Source organism: Melospiza melodia, chromosome 18 (genome assembly GCF_035770615.1).
Source record: "Melospiza melodia melodia isolate bMelMel2 chromosome 18, bMelMel2.pri, whole genome shotgun sequence".
In the NCBI taxonomy this organism is placed as follows: domain Eukaryota; kingdom Metazoa; phylum Chordata; class Aves; order Passeriformes; family Passerellidae; genus Melospiza; species Melospiza melodia.
The window spans coordinates 12367236-12384938 of NC_086211.1; the positions used below are offsets into that span (position 1 = coordinate 12367236).

At 40.0% G+C, this 17703-nt stretch overlaps 1 protein-coding gene across 22 annotated transcripts in view; it reads right to left on the reverse strand.

The window, feature by feature from the left end:
* Positions 1 to 17703, reverse strand: part of RBFOX1 (RNA binding fox-1 homolog 1) — a 1162974-nt gene that overhangs the window by 348846 nt on the left and 796425 nt on the right. Inside the window, exon 1 of one of the 22 annotated variants that reach the window (XM_063171144.1) lies at positions 283 to 576. The exons of the other annotated variants lie outside the window; for them this stretch is intronic. Coding sequence (XP_063027214.1) covers positions 283 to 300 — 18 coding nt within the window. The 5' untranslated portion in view covers positions 301 to 576. Of the gene's footprint in view, positions 1 to 282; positions 577 to 17703 lie in introns of those variants that run through there. 22 annotated transcript variants of the gene reach the window in all.

Sequence of the window (17703 nt, forward strand, 5' to 3'; positions counted from 1 at the left end):
TAACTGAGCCCCACAGTGAATCTCACACGATTGCAGTACGTTCTAAGGCATTGAAAAGAAAAGCAGTGCACCCTGCCACATCCTGCAAACCACGAAAATAAATCCCAGCTCCAGTAAATGACCCGGTTTGTTTAAACTCTGCCTGGAAATGCAAGCACAGGTACTGCACCCCAGCACACACACCTCCCGGAGCACACAACACGCTGCAACTACAGGCTAAAATCCACGCTCCCAAAGTCCATCTATTAACAAAAGATTGACACGGAGAGAGACACTACCTACCCACAAATACATCATCATCTTGAAAGAAATCAAGGGCTCTGTCAGCAAACAGAAGTCTCCTTACTTCACCAAGTATGTCTGGAAGGAAAACTGAAAACAGTGGGTAGAAAATCTTGCCTTTTTTCTGTCAAGTCCTCACAGTTCTCTTCTTATACAAGGTATTTTTTTTAGTTTGTTTATGAGAACAGCATTCGTTCAGTGGCTCTTTCTGCGTGTGAAGTGACTTGCTTCAGGCTGTCTTTTTTCTTCCCTTTTTCTCCCTAACTCAGTCTGTCCTTTCTTTACTGTCAAGCTTGCTTAGGTAACAGTTCTTGGTGTATCTATTTAATGAGCAGGTCCGTGCACTAAAGGCAGCCAACTACACTGGAGAGAAGGGAGGGGGGAGAGGGAAAGAAAAAAAAAAAAAAGTAATAATAAATAAATAAATGGGAATCTACCACTTCCTGATTATTATTATGGGATCTACAGACGCCCCCTCTGTAGGAATTTTACAGGAGGATTTCTAAGACGCCTTGAGGGAGGGGGGAAATCCTCAGAGTGACTCTGGTGGCTCTGGAGCCATTACCTCTCCCTGCTGAAGGACCCAGCTCACAAATCCCGCATTTGAGAAATTTTTAAACTCAAAGCAAAGCTCCTACAGGAAAGAAAGGAACATGTACTGCACCCTGCTTCTCCTTTATCTCTTTAAATGCACTTCAGATAAAAGCTGCATCCAGTCAGGTCAAGGCCTTTCCCAATCTTATTACGCTGGCACAGGAGTGCTCAGCACACTTTTCTACAGCCATCTACTGTCTCCACTGTGTTATTGCTGCTCTTCCTGCTGCCAGCACCAGAAACAGGCAGTGCAAACAGTAAATCAGACCGCAGCAGAAGGGCTTGGGGTGATTTGATTTATTTTCGGTAGGATTTTTTTTTTTTTTTTTACTGTAATAGATACTTAAAAATCAAAGTTGTGATTATGATTTGCATATTTAATAAAGGTTAATAGAGAGAACTGCATCTTTGGCTCTTTTTTAAAGTTAAATATATATTATGTAAATGAGTGACTCGACATGGGACTCGAGGTTTTTTTTGATTGACACTTGGACTTTTATCCTTTGCTACAAGAAAATACTTTTAACTCATTTAACCCCTCTCATTGAAACAATGAGAAACAATATAATTAGTAAATTAATTAGCATCATCCTCAGCTGAGAAATAATTTTAAAACGTAAAGGAGAAAAATCTTATTTACTTTTAAGGCTGCATGATTGGGTTTGAGAATCATGCCTGACCTTGTGAACTGGTGCATGCCACACCCTGAGCACGGCACATTTTGGGTACTGATGTGGAGAGCTGTTCACACAGTCTCTCTACCAAATGCATCAACTCTGTATTATAAATCAATAATTATTAAAGAGATGAGATATAAAAATGATCATGGGAATGTGATAAAACAGAAATTTTGCCTTATTTTTATGTTTGATTATTTATTTCTTATCTTTGATCACAAACCTCTCACTTCTTAAAAAAAAAAAAAAATTATCCCATTCTTTTTACCAAAAGACTCCAATCCATTTACATATTCAGCCTGACCATACAAGGCAAAATGTCACCTAAATAATTAAAATGCTTTAACTAAATTGCACCAGGGCAGGTGGCAAATGGAGAGGCACCTGCTGAAAGAGCCCATAAAGAGGAGATTCAACAGCAAAGCAAGACTGGGGGGAGCAAACTGAAATCCATAGCACAAAACCAACTGGAATCTGCCACCAGGGTGAAGTCCAAGTACAAATAACTGCTGTGGCACTGACAGTTCAGAGCTGATTAAACAGCAAAGTGAAGCAATCAATTCATGGGGCACCTCACGCTAAGACTTCAACAGAGAAGTTTATACAGATAAACAGATACACACACACACACAGAGGTATTTATGCTTCATCTGTAGAATACTACAGCCAGTCAAAATGTTGTTGCCTCTTTCAGTGGAGGCAAAAGGCAAAGATTTAACACGGCAATTCCTAATGTGATAATTTTTAATGTAATGTGCAACGACAATAACATTTATATAAGTTTAGTGCAGTCTCATGAAACAAAGCCACTTCCTTCACCTGGGCAGAACACAAGAGGAAAAGAAAACCCTTTTGTTTCCACTTTTGAGTTGTTTAAATGACCTGTCAGTTCACCACCAATACTCAGCTCTGTACCAGGCCTAACCCAGTCACCTCCTTTAGTCTCCTGAATAGAGCACTGTGTTCTGTAGTCAGTTACACTGAAATAAACCTGAAATATCATGTTAGAATGAATTACATTATACTGGTTAGGCTGGAAATACATTTTCTGATAATGTATCTGAACATCTGCCAGCCAGCAGCTCTTTCTATCTGTGCACCTCAACTGAACACAGGAGGTTTCAGAATTTTCAAAGGCTAGTTAAAGATTTTATTAATGTGATAAAAGACTGTGCGCAGGTATTGCCTATAAATCACTTCTGTATCAAAATTTCCCTGTTTTGGAGCATAGCACAGGCAGCATATGAAACTTCAGGGAATGATGTCCCAAGGCTTTCAACTCCTCTCTCTGTATTCTAAATCCTCTTCATTATTAAATTGGTTACTCAGCCAGTTCTTCACATCTTATTCCTCCAAACAAGAGGAACAAATTGTAATGCTGCTGTACAATACCATTGATTTGAAGTGTTTTATTTTTCACACATATATTATTCAATACTTGGTTTGATCAGCTGTAGTTCCTGTGCAGGTAGAAAAAGGTGGATGAAATAAGACTAAAAACAGGTGTATTACTCTGGTTTTTGCACCTATGGCTGAAGTTTAAACTGAACCCTCTTTGCTAAGGTCACTTCTTACATGTTCTGGATTTGCAAACAATGTGAAAAAAGTAAACTGAAGGTACTGACCACAATCATTTTAACAAAGGCTGGTCCAGGAGAGCTGACATCGAGTTCAGGTCAAAGGCTGCTGAAATCAGTGAGAACCTTGGTGTTCTTTTAAAAAACAGCAGTCAGAAACTCTGATACCAATCTGGGTGTTTGCTGTTTGCTGCTGTGATGGCCCAGCTGCTCTGATGCTCCCCAAGATGTTCACATGGGGCTCCCAGGTATTGTCACAGCTTCAGCACCAGCATTGCTGTGCGAGCCTGAACTTCTATAATCAATCAGAATATCATTTATTTTCCCTACAGAATCACAAGGGACTGCTGAGATATTAAGGGTAGATAAAAATACTTCGTAATAGTAACAAGGAAACAATAAAATTTGTACTCATAATTAATCAAGATTAGTTATATATGTGATCAGCACATTCTTATTGGCACCCAAGCAGTTCCCATTTCTAAAAAATCAAGCTCTAGATTCTAGGAGCTCCATTACCTTATTAAAGGGCCATAATTCACAGACATATCTTGGCATATTTATTAATGACACAGAAGATTGGAAATAGCACTGATATTGCTGCTTACTGCATTGGAAGATAAGAAAATGCAGACTAAGTTCCTCCTTTTGCAAGGGATATAAGACTCCTAGGAACTGCAGGAATATTAAAAGAAGCTCAGTGCTAGATGGTATAATCTGTTTTTCTAGGTGCTATATGACCATATAGAAGGGTATCAAAATCATAGATTTGACTAATGGACTGCAAAGACAAAAGTTACTCACTTTAATGAGTTTATCTTTTCAGCTAACATCTCTGTTCTTCCGAATTTAAACCAGAGGGATTCAATAATTTTTAAAAACCAAAAAGCCTGATAAAGGAGGGAGGGAATACGATGGTAATTATTACACTGCCATTATTGGTAATAAACTGGTTTATTTTACTTCAGCTTCCCCAAGAAAGATACAAATGATGCACATGATACATGAGCTGCAACAACGCTAACATCTCACATAATTTACACAGAATACAAAAAATAATTTGAAGCATTTAGAAGGCTAGAAATATTTGTGTTTGTGCTTAATTTCCACACCTTAACAGCCTCATCTCTTATGGCTGTATATGAAATGAAAAACTGCAAATTGTTTGGAGGTATGGAAACAAAACAAGTCCTTGATCTGTTCTTGTGTCACTGCAGGTTTAAGGGGGTGGGTTTTGCTGTATTTTTTCTGGCTTTTGTGTTTTTTGGATTTCAGCATAAATGCACAAGAGCAACTGAAGTGCAACTTTATGTTGGTTTATAAACTCTGTGTTAATAAAAACAGCTCTGTTAATTTATAAACTCTGTTTTCACCACACAGGTTTTGGTTTTGTGGGTATTTTGGTTTTTCTGGGGGGCTTTTGGTTTTTTTTTGGTTGGGTTGTTGTTTTGTTTTATTTTTGTTTGGGTTTTTTTTATTGTTGTTGTTTTTGTATTTTTGGGGGTTTTTTCCATTTTCAATTAATTTCTATTGCTTTAGCCCTTCTGTCACTTCTGATGCAAGAAATTGGTTTCTGTGCTCGTGTGCTCTACAGCAAGGTCAGAATATTGTCCCAGGAAAGCCTGAGGAGCAAGCAGCCAACAACCTGGCCATTAAAACTCAGCACAATTTAAACTCCGGGTCATTAAAGCTCAGCACAATTCCAAAGCCCCAGTCAGGATTGCTGGCTGTGATCAATTCTGCTCAGTGCAAGGGGGGCAAGCAGGATGGGGGCACATGGGAGTTTCCTCAATCCCACATTCCATGGCACATGTGTGGGATGCACACAGCTGATCATTGCCCACAGAACCAGCAACATAAAACTTTTCTTATTTCCCTCTTCCTGTGAGAGGAATGGTGGATCTGTCTTTCCGAACAAGCTGTGGGTCTGCTGGTAGATAAAACCAGCACTGGGAGATAAAAGAAATAATGAGAAGGATTCCACTGATAGAGGAAAAAATATATTGAAAAATGTATTTGCTTTTACAAATAAACTTTAGGTTTGCTGATAAATGAAATTAGACATTGAAAGATGAAAGAAACAATGGAGAAGAAAAACCCCTAAATTCCATAAGAATTAAAATTAAAAGGGAGGGTTATACATTAGAGGGAAATCTCTGGTATCAGGTGTTCGGGGAAGTCTGAACCTCTCAAGTACCTCAGCCAATTGGGAAAGAGAGAAGGGAAATGGGAAATTGGGATAAAAGGGAGACTATGTCCTACAAGAATTGGAGAGACCCCAGGGGAATGCCCCATGGCCTCTCCCTTTATTAGAATAAAGCCAGAAAGGACTCCTCCATCTCCTTTTTGGACATAAACCTCTGGTGTCGGTGGATTCATTTTCCTAACACTTAGCACAGCAAAGTGATGGGAAGAAAACCCTTTTTGTGCCCCTTTGTCTGGTACAAACACTTCATTTGTGATGTCTGGTACAAACACTTCATTTGTGATGCGTCTGGAACAAAGTCTGGCTTATTTCTCCCAGCACTCAAAAATCCCATCCTGACAAAACTCAGGGTAACCAGGTACTTATAATTAACCCAAATTATTAGTGATCATAGTTTAGTTGGTAACAGCTCAGTCAATCCATAATTTTAATGGCAGGTGCTGCTTCTTCACTCTCTTTGGTGAGAGCTGCCAAAGAGAGCCCTGGCAGCCACAGGAAAACCTCACAAAATCCCTCCTGGATTTAGGATCTCAGTTGGACTCCAGCTTCATTCTGGTCACTGTTACTGTGGGCTGATGATGCATTTGAATTTACTTAAACAAGGTCTGTGAAAGAAAAGTTTAACACAAGGGCAGTGGGATCAGAATTTACCCTCTGCAAGAAAAGAGTTTTAACTAAATTCCCTGAAATGTTAGTATGACTCTCCAAATTTCTTCTGTACAACACCCAGGTGTGTGTGTAAATCTTGATTTTAGATACTCTGCTTATACAGCTCACAAAAAGAAACAAATCTGTTTCAGCATGTAATCATTCACATTTAAACAAAGCAAGCTGGATATCAAATATTGAGTTCTGGTAACAAGTGGGTCTCAATTCATCTGTTCCTTGAGAACTTAGATTGGTTGAATGAAATTGAATGAATTAAGTATCTCAGGACACTCTGGAGCAGAAAAAAGAAACTCATGTCATCAGTAAAATTACCTCCAGGCAAATGTTTGCTTAGCTTTAGTCAACATCTCCTTTCCAGTGCCCATAAAATCTTTGCTTCAAGAGAACACAAAGACAACTCACAATCTTATAATGCATTTCTAAAACCTGGCAGAGGGTATTTCCATCTTCACAGTAGGACACATAATTATATTCTCCTTAGAACAGACTAATCTGAAACCAACTATTGCTAACTATTATCTGGTTATTGAAGCACAGAAAAAAAAAAAAAATCTCTTTTGAAGATATTACACTCAAATTTGCTTTGGGTAAAGATGTGCTCCCCAGCAGTGGAGGCAGCTCATCCCATTGCTCAGGTGACATCAGCCCCATGCTGCTGCTGGCAGAACCATCAATCAGCTCACCTCACCTGATGGGCTGGGGGAGGGATGGCGCTCAGATAAATAAATAAAACTTGCCACGCTTGCATAATGAATCAATACAAAGTTGTCTCCAGGAGTTCTTTAAGTAATTGCAACTATTCTAAGGTAAGATTTGGTTTTAAAAACGGGAGTAGGGGTTAACATTTAGTAATCATCACTAATATGATAAAAGGCTCCTATTACCAATGACTTAAGGACTTCTTCCCTGTAATTTTCAGTTTATGAGTATATAAATTGCTTTGTTATTTAGTGCAGGCTCCTTAAATCCTGAAGTCTTTATGCACTGGATGATAACAAATGGATCAGTTTTACCACTTCTAATAGTTCAGTAAATCATGGAGCAGCCTACCTTTCAGCAGAGCCATCACACAGGGCTTATCACAGCAAACCTATCAGCTGCTATTTCTGACTATAGATCTGACAAAACTAATTCATGCTTTGTCTTCTCCTCTCACTTGTTTTCCAACAAGGTGAGAACGGTTATAAGGTTCTATCAGTGTTTTGATTTGGTGAGGGACAGGCACATCCACAGTGTGTGCTGAGCACACTTCTCCTATTCTCAGAGCTGATGGCAGCCCCACTGTACAGCAGCCCTGCCTTAAAATAAGGTGAAAAATCTGCTCCTGTGCCACCTGAGCTCCTGGGAACAGCAGCAGAACCCATGAGGCTGGGCAGAGGCTTTTCTGATAGTGGGCAGCACCTCCAGATTTGCTCATAGTGTCAGAAAAGGCTCTGCAGCCTGGTGGAGGTATTGCCCATGGGCAAGTGACAAAGGAGGAGACACAGGGACAGGGTTTTAGGGAGGCACTGCAGGGGCAAGGAATGGAAAACTACAAAATTAATCCTGGCTATTCAGAGAGAAAAGGAGTTACATAAGAGGATTGAGATATCTACAAAAGCAGACAAAAAGCTGATGCTACAGGTGGTAATCACTGCCAGGGTGTGAGCAGTGCACAGGGACAGCCCTGAGTTAACTCCATTAACAAAACAGCTGAGTTGGGCATTTCTGAGACAACTGGTGGCTCACTATTGCTGTCTCATTAAAGTCTTCTTTTTATACCACACCACAACTGCAGAGTGCACAACCCACACAGCTGCTGGGGTACTTCTTGCACAAGCAGTGGCTGTGTTTAACAATCAGGAACTCACACTTGGCACACTGAATTCCCCAGCCAGGTACACAAAGTGATGGTCTGGCAGTGGCATCAGCCTGGAAACAACAACTGTCTTCAGCATCCTCATTCTCAAGGAAATCAGAGCCTGCTTGAGGAGCTCTAATGGCACCATCACATAGAGAAAAGGAAGCCGTGAGGCTGCTCTTTAATAAATCAATGCCTCTTTGGCTGCCTTCCAGACCACAAAAACACTCTGGGCATCTATGCCTGCCTTTCATTTTGTGACTTGTAGGACCCTCTCCATCATCTTAATGTCTGCAGATTTTCTCCATTACCTTTTTTTCTTTTTTTTTTTGGCTCCTACCATGAGACTCACAGAACATGTGCCTTTAATAGGTCTCAGACTATGTTTTTCCAGAAACACTTGACATTTTCTGAAATCTGATATTTGTGTATTAAAGACAAATAAGTAGTGAGACAATAATTAAGGCTGCATCAGTGCTTTCCTTAAAAATGCAGCGTGCTGTATGCACATGCATGGCCAAATGGTTCTGATTTTCAGAAGTGACCTCAAGTTATTTTGACATCACTTCAAAAATACTGGGAAATTTCTTTCCATCAGTCCAAACCCTGAGAGGCAACCAGGGCATGCCAGAAGACAAAAACAAGATGAGGAGTGCTTCCTGGCAGTCTGGCAGAGGGAATGTCATCCTGGCATCTTGGAGCATCTGAGAATGGCTGTGAATGCAGCTGTCCCATGGTCTGTTCTTGTTCACTCTGGAAACTTCAGAGCACCAAGACTCCTTTCTAGGATTTCTTAAACGGGACATGGTTGGTTTTGAAGAACAGGTGTTTCTAGAGGAAAGCTAAATGCAGCTCAACTCTGAAGGAGTTCTTGTAGTTGAGCAGCTGGTAAATGCACACAGCACTGCTCCAAGGAACACCCTGGGACAGAAGATTGTGACAGCACCTGATAACCAGGTCACTGTACCATCTCTAATGTCCCTACATTGTAGGAATATTTTTTCCCGGTCTTAAAAACATTCGGGTGCATCCAGCTTCTTGCAAAACGTCAGATTCAGAATAATTTTCCCTTCATATTTCAAGCAGTACAAATCATGTCAGTGTTCTGCTTCTAGACCCACTTGCACAGCCACCACCAGGCAATCATCAAATCTGTGAGTACTTCCCATTCCCCCACTGCTCTCCAGTTCTATCAGAAATTCCTTCAGCAAACCAAAGCTGGATTGCCTGGATATTCATTCTCACAGTTAAAAAGTTCACTTCTCACACAGTTCTTCTGCCTGAAATCAAAACACATCCCCTCCCCTTCCATGAGCTGCCAGTTCCCTTCTGTTATTAAATTGATTGTACATTAGAGATGCTGTGTTTACCTCAGACACTCTCCATTAGGAGGGATCCAGCCTGTACACTAAATATTTAATTGGTGTTCTGAGATGCTCTGAATCTATGTATTTTCTGTTTTCCTAGGGGGTTCACATCAGTTGGATACTCCTTTCCCAGCAACAAAATGTAAAGTTAACTATTTCCAACAGCAAATGCACAGGTACTGACACTGAGAAAAACCAAAAAAATTACACCCTGGTCTGAAAAGAGTGACATTCTGGAAATATAACCTCTGTCTCAAACAAAAATGTAGATTCCTCTGCTAGTACAGGCTGATAAGACTCTGTGCATGTGTGATGTCACAGACATCTTTTCATGAAAATCCTTTCTTTAGGATTTTTCCTCCTGAGAAACTGAGAGGCCTCAGGAACAAAATGTAAACATTGATTATCTGCTGCTGTGGAATGCAACAGGTGGATTTTTGATTGGCCCATCTTGGATGTTTGTAATTAATGGCCAATCAAAGACCAGCGGGCTCGGACAGAGCCCAAGAAAGCTGCCTTTTGTTATCAATCTTTCTTTTCTATTCTATTCTTAGCTAGCCTTCTGAGGAGAACCTTTTCTTCTATGCTTTTAGCATAGTTTTAATGTAATATATATCGTAAAATAATAAATCAAGCCTTCTGAAACATGGAGTCAGATCCTTGTCTCTTCCCTCATCCAGAGACCCCCGTGAGCAGCGTCACATGTGAAAGCTGAGATATTTTATTTTCCCATCTCAGGAGGGAAATTCTCCAGCAGCATCACAAGGGGTGGATGTTCCTCCCTTGCATCAGAGACAAATCCCCAGCACACCATCCTGCTGCAGCCCAGGGTCAGTGCCCAGCTCTGAAGCACCTCCCATGACAGAAGGTTGGTGGCACTTGGACTGAGCCTAAAGGAGCAGCAGCAAGGGGCAGAGCAAACCCTGCTGCTCCTGCTCTCAGGAAAGCACACCCCTGAGGAGCACAGAGATGTGACAGCCTGGATATCCCTTCTCTCTGGGACTGCCTCAGGCTCAGCTGGGCTCCCCCCCAGAGGAAACTGCAAAATGCTGATCAAAGGCATCACGGCACTTACTGCTTTTCACTGAGTGAGACCTTGCTAAACCACAGCACCTTGGCAAACTGAGCCTTGCCAGTAAACAATATTGAAGCATTTCAAAAGATACTTTGATTTTTTTTTTTCTCTTCTCTTTTTAACATGAAATGTCATGTGCCAATATGACAAATCCCATTCAGAATGGGGTGCCCTGCTCCCGTTTAGTTGCTGTCTCCTAAGGACACCTTACACTCAGAGCACAGGGCTAACAAGCAGGGCTTGTTTTGCATCCTGACCTGCACTTCAAAGGAGGGAATTCCCCATGAGCACGGCTTGTTAATGCAGTCCTTTACAGGCAGGCAGCTCTGGGCTGCAGGATCAGGTTGCACAAAGCCCATCTGGCCTCTCACAGGTGATATTTGGTGTTCTCCCCTGAGCCCTGAACGAGGATGCTCTGCTCTGAGTGAGTCTCCACCTTCACTCACTGAATTAAAACTGAATTAAACCCTTATGTGGAAATGCAAACACTGAGGTCAGGGAGCACCAGAACCTAATTAAACATACACTAAAGTTCTCTCTGCCTGATACACACCTGTTAAGACTATTTCTATGCTCCAAATTCCAACCCAATTCCAATAATTTTACATTCTTTCCTCCACCTGGCCAAGGGAAGGCACTCCCAGCAGGAACCTAAGCAGGTAAGAGCCTGAGGACCCACATAATGCATTTCAAGTGCATCATTAGTGCCAGCAGCACAGCAAAATAAACAGTGCAAGCATTTGGGTGGGGTTTAGTTCAGAAAAACACACAGGAACATCAACCTGCTTTTGTTATTAACTGGAATAACATCAAAAATCTTTGTTTCAACTGAATTTCCTCTAGCTTAGATTGCCACACTGATGGTAGTATGATTACAGATGCACGCTCACTGACCTTTTTTGTCTTTTTAATAACTTCAGTGTTTGCCAGCACTTTCAAAATAAAGCTTGGATGATTCTGAATAAGACATGGAAATATATTTTCATTAATCAATTTGAAAAATGATTTTTTCTTCTCCTTTCAACCGTTTTTAAATAAAAAAACAATGTTATTCACATTATTATATATTTGGTATCATATAAGCCACACAGTTCTCTAAAAATTGTAAAAGCCTGAGATGTAAATGCAAACCTAATACCATTATGCATTATTTTGGAGTCTCTAATACATTTTCAAAGAAATTAGTGAAAAAAACCTCTTTAAAATTTTTGGCTCAGAATTATAATTTTAACATACTGAATAGAATATGGGAGACTAATATTTTTCAGTCATTAGATCTGGTTTTCAAACCAGAAGGAACTGCATGGCCATGCTAGCACACCATGATTGCTCTGTTCTGATGTCAACCTGTGAAAAAAAACCCCAAAATTTGTATACAAACGAGTTGAGAAAAGTTTTTCTATATTTTTAGCGCTGATAATTATTCAATTTTTTTTTACTATCTCTCAGTGTAAAATAGATACTCTGGTTACAAGATCATCATAACTGAAAGAAACCCTCACAATCCCACACTGGATTCCACATTTTCAGCTGAGCACCACTGGAAAGGTGCCCAGCACCCAAGACATGCACTTTTCAAGAGCTCAGAAAAAATTAGATTAGTAAGTGAATTTACAGGGTTTTTTTTTTTTCCCTAGATTTACAGCTGCTTGTTTGGGTTTTTTTTAAAAAAAATCTGTGTTTAAAGGCGGAAGAGAATAGTAAAAATTACAGTAACAGACCTTTAATGTATTTTGGACTATTATCATCTAGGTAAACTTAAAAAAAAAATCCTAATTTCAAATTAAATGATAGCTACGATTGAATTTTAAATATCTGTATTAGTGGAAGCAGAAGTGTAAATGAGGTATGAGAAAACATCCTGGAGTCAAGAGTCTAATAATTGAGCCAAAACTCCAAAAAATAAAATACCTTTTCAAAGATCATGCTGCCAGGTTTTTCCTTGGGCACTGTGGCAATATCACATGAAAATTCCTGGGAGATTTCATTCAAAAAAAAAAAATGGGAAATGCCAGTTAGAGTGTCAAGAAAAAAAGAACAAGGGGGGAGTTAAATTATCAAAATGCTAGATTTGTTTTTTCCAGTGCCTACAGGTTTTAGATGCAAATGCATGAGCACAAATCTATGTGCCTGGAATTCTCAGTGAGGAGAATGTTTACAATACCTTCATGGCAAGTAGCAAACTGATGATTGGTTATCTGCATCACAGAAAGGACCTCACCATCGTTTGATGATGAAAAATTGTGGGAATAAAACAGGAGATTAATGCAATCTACCTTAAAATTCCCAGGCTGTGTGTTAAGTAAAAAAAAGGTACACCAGATATCAAAGATGTATCTGAACCATAAAGTATTTGGGGCAAAGGCAGTATCTTACTCCTTGCTTGTAAAGTGCCTGTAATTTATGGTGCTATATAAATGATTTTTAACAATGATGAAAACAGTTGTAGAAAGCAGTAGCTCAGAGGAAGGGGAAAAAAAAAAAAAGAAAAAAGGAGAAATGAGCTGGTAGCATATGAAGCAATCTCCAGCACGTAGGGAAAACCAACCACAAGGTAATAAAACTATTCATTATGTGCTCTTTGGAGGGCAGCTGCTCTCAAGTACCAAAGTGACCTTGAGATGAACACCACTTCTTGCACTTTCAGTGTTGTACTCAGAGAGATCTTAACAATCCAAAGGCAGAGAACTACTGCATGAAAGAGAAATGTGGAAATGGAGCAGGTGAGCTCTGAGTGCATCTGTATTTTTGCCCATTACCTATGAATAACAGCCTGTGTGGCATTTGATTGCATGCTTGGGATGCATCTGTAGCCACTCCTTCCCAGGAAGGGCTCAAATTTCTGGTATTAGTGGAGCATAGAAAATGCCTGTGATCTGATGCACTTTGGTTTTATATCTCCCTCTCCCTAAGCCACAATGTCTGTAAAGAAAACAGAGGTGATCAAAGCTTCAAAACACCCAACAGCACACAGATGTGGAGGAAAAACATCCCTGAAACAAGGTCAGCTTCTCCCAGGGGTGAGAAACAACAAAGATGCTAAAAATCAGCAGAGCAGTTTTGCCTTTCTCAACTTCCTGGCTCATAAAATGGATCCACCAGATACCATGGCACAAATATGGAAATACCAGCTTGGGATTTCTGCCATTTCCCATCAATTCGCCCATCAGTAGCTGCTGATGTTGGTGATTGCCTCAGGCAAGGGGCAGGACCTCGAACCTGGCTCCACCTCTCCAGACCCACACAGGGAAAAGTGTGAAAATCTGGAAATTACACTTTTTTCCTAAACCAATTTTTGCTGCAAGCCTTTGTGAAAAGAATAAAAATTAGTTGACTAAAGTGCTTTTAGAATTCTGTACTTCACTTCTCTTCTAACACCAAGTATAGCACCTTCTTGAGCCCAGAACTTCAAGATGGCACAAAACAATTGTCAGCTTGATAAAATGTATATTGTGTTTGTGTGTTTTTATTTCTCTATCCTGCTTCTTGGGGACTACATGGAGTTTTGGTTTTGGGATTTTGTACCAAGAAAGCCATTCCTGTTGAACACAAAGACTTGGTTTTCAGGACAATGTGGGATTTTGCTGCAGAATAGAACAGAGCACACTTGCAGTTCACTTATTCTCTCTATTAAAAATGTCAAGACTAAGAACAAATACAGACTTCTAAAATCCTGACCTGTTCAAAACCAAGATTTCACTCTTTATCCAACAGTGCATGTCAACCACAAGTCAGAAGGAATGGATCCTGAACTGTATTTATATATATGTATAATACAAATACATACTAGTATGTATAATTTGCATATTAATAGTGATTCATGCATTTCTGTTGTTTTTTTTTTTTTTTTTTTTTTTTTTTTTTTAAGGTGAATTTATTTTTCCATATAATTTTGGTGCTTTGAAAATAAATTGGGAGCTCCTCAGAAAAGCATACTGGAATGTTTTTGTAGAGTACTACACCTGACAAGTAAAGTTTAGAAAGATTTCACAGAACAGAAAAAGACCATCAACATCAAAACAAGGATGTGGTAGCCATATTAAAATCAATATTCCTTCATTTTCTCTACTTGAAAGAATACTGGTTCAAGAAGTCACTGTGGCTTAGTGAATATTTGAACCTGTAATACCACATAGTTTGGGTTGTTCATGTAATTTTTTGGGGGTTTTTTTTCAATTCTTTCCATATTTTCAATGCCCTTCCTGTTCCCTTTAAAACTCTTGTTGCTGAATCTGTTCTTTTATAAATGAGTAAATGAGAATAGAAATCCACCATGCAGGAAAGACCAAAAAGGGTGTTAAAAATACAACCCAGCTACCTGCAGCTGGAAAACTTTTCTTGGGTTTTCACTCTTTTCACCCAAGTGCAAAAGAAAAGTAAACAGTTCAGGCCAACAGCACTACCCATGCAAAACCACACAATCCCCACTCAAGCCAGAAAGGCCTCATGGAAACACCCAGGGGAAAAAAAACAAACAATACCAACCCAAAACTTGCAAAATAACCAAATCAACCAAGGAAAAAAACAAACAAACAAACAAAAACCAAACCCCAAACAAAACCCCAAAAAAAGAGAAAAAACCAAACCTACAAACCCTCCAAACTGCACTGTGAACTAGATAGCATTTCCCGCTCGAATTAGGGATGACACTAAAGGGACCATGATCTTTGCCAGTCAGATTGCCTCAGCAACAGCAGAGGTTGAAATAATAAGTCAGGATAGTATAAACACTGTTAAAGCTGTGCACTCAAAGGTCTGGTTTCCGGATGATCAAAGAGAAACTACAAAAGCTGTGTGAAAAAAGAGCTCCCTCTCAACAAACACAAACTAAGCAAGAAAACCTTTCTTCTTTTCTAGGCCAGCATCCCTGCTCACAGCGAGTGCTCTGCAGCAGGAGCTGAGTGCCGGCACCGTATGCACAAAGGCTGAACCAAAAGTTGCTGTTCTGAGTGCAGGAGCTGTTCCCAAATCCAGACTGGGTCCAGAACTGGGCATTGCTGAGTGCAGGAGCTGATCCCAAATCCAGACTGGATCCAGGACTGGGCACTGCTCATGTTTGTGCAGCGGGAGGAAGAGAGCACTGGGATATTGAATTTATCTTGGGTACTGTGTTGTCGCAGACATCTTTTTATGAAAATCCTTTTCTTGAGACTTTTTCTTCCTGAGAAGCCGAGAGGCCTCAAGAACGAAATGTAAACAATGGTTATCTGCTGCTGTGGAATGCAACAGGTGCATCTGAGATTAGTCACAAGTGCTTGTTTGTAATTAATGGCCAATTACAGCAGAGCTAACTCAGACAGAGTCTCTGAGGCAGCTGCCTTTGTTATCATTATTTTCTATTCTATTCTTAGCTTAGCTAGCCTTCTGAGATGAAACTTTTCCTTCTATTCTTTTAGTAGAGTTTTAATGTAATATATACCACAACATAATAAATCAGCCTCCTAAAACATGGAGTCAGATCCTCATCTCTTCCCTCACCCAAAGACCCCTGTGAACACCACTACACAGTGACAGCAGCCCTTAAACTGTCCAAATATATTGCCTTCTGTCCTTTCATAAATTTACCACTTCCTGAACCTTCATTACCCCTAGTGAACTATTCCCTGTCCCTGATTTCTGTGTACAGATATGAGTTTAAACACACGCTGAGGAGCTGCTGAATTCCATACAAAGTCACCCAAACCAGACAGGTACTTAGTGCAAGCTTTGCTTCTGCCTCACCAAAAATTCCTGTAGTCCTTCAGTTCCAGCAATTATGAAGCACCACACAGAGAAAATCCTTGACTGGGCAAAAATCAAAGTTGAATTCAAAAGAAAGTGGTGCTTGAACAGCAGAAAAGCCTCTGCCTGCTGTTTTCAGAGAGAGTCGCCAAAACACCACCAGGACAGGAATGGAAAGTTTTCAGAATAGCATTCCATCAAGAGCAGAGCCAGGACATTACCTAAAGGCCTCTCAACTATTCCTGAAAGAATTCAAAGAAGCCTGAAGTGAGTGGCACCACTATTGAACAAAGTGCAGCCAACACTTTATTCTCTTGATCCAAGGGCCCCATTAGCAATCAGCATTTGAAGAGAACACAGTCCTTGTGGTGAGAGGCCATGGCACTTGAAACATGAACCTCAACAGTTTTCATTACCTTGCTATTGTCTTAAGTTGCAATGATATTAAGCAGCAAATTGGAGTTTTATAGAGTAACATTATGAGTTACTATAGTTGGGAAGGCTCCTAAAATTTAGCAGAACTGCCAAGCAAGACTGCAATTGAAATTTACATTTTTCTAGTTGCCTTTTTTTGGCACACGTTTATTTCAAGCTAAGTTAAAATTTAAATGAAATCACATCCCTACAATTAACCTTTCTCCCCAGTCTTTTTTAGATCTCATTTCCAAGATTTTTTTTTTTTCCTGAGCTGTGATGTGTATTACTCTTTATGGAATGTCTGGGAATAGAGTTGGTAAGACACCGAGTGAGAATACTCCAAATTCATTGCATGTCAATGTGTGATACAAACCAGGAACCAAAAATACATCTCCTTATTGATCTCACCTACCTGTATCTCCACCTACACCTACAGGGAGGATGAACATAAGAATAACTGCATGAGTATCTACAGGAACTACAGCAGGATCACTCTAAGCCACTTGTCTGGCACATCAGATGCAGCACATGTGAGTTCCTAAGGAAAGGATGAGCACAAACACACTGGGCTGAGCCACCTTTTGTGGTTATCTCCCCTTTGAACGCCTTTTCCTTGAGGGACATGTAATATTTGGTAGTTCCAGATTACTCTTCCAGGCATAACACACACGGTCTACAAATGCAGACCAAGAGGTTTTCAGAGGAAAGGCAAAAAGTGACATTTTTATTACTGGTCAGAACCAGATGTCCTGTTTTGCAGAAATGCTATGAATTACACGTTGCTCTCTGGTAACAAGACATCACTAACTCACACAACACGCTCATACCCATTTCCTTGCCTCCTGTCCAGTGTGGGAAAAGGTGGATGGAGAGCAGAGGTTCTTGGCCAACCACCAGGTATGCACTGCCCTGCTATCACCCTGAATAATTTCAGAAAACTCTTGAGATGACATCTACTTAACAAACCACTTGCACTCTGATTCTCTTCTCTCCAGTTATTTGTTTGGTTTTTCTCAGCTCCAACTGATTAAAAAATTAGTGTCTATCACTGAATCACAGTGTAACTCCTTAGTGCATCAGAGGAACACTGGACACAAAAATGTCAATGGACTATTCCTAATCACTGGAGAAAGCTAATGCCACAACAATGAGCTTCAAAAACTTTATTTCAAAGAGTTTCTAAGAGCCCTCATCAATAAAACTGAGTCCATTACAAACCTGATAAATTAATGCACTGGATAAAGACAGAAATAAAGCTAAGTACTGCAGGATCAGTAT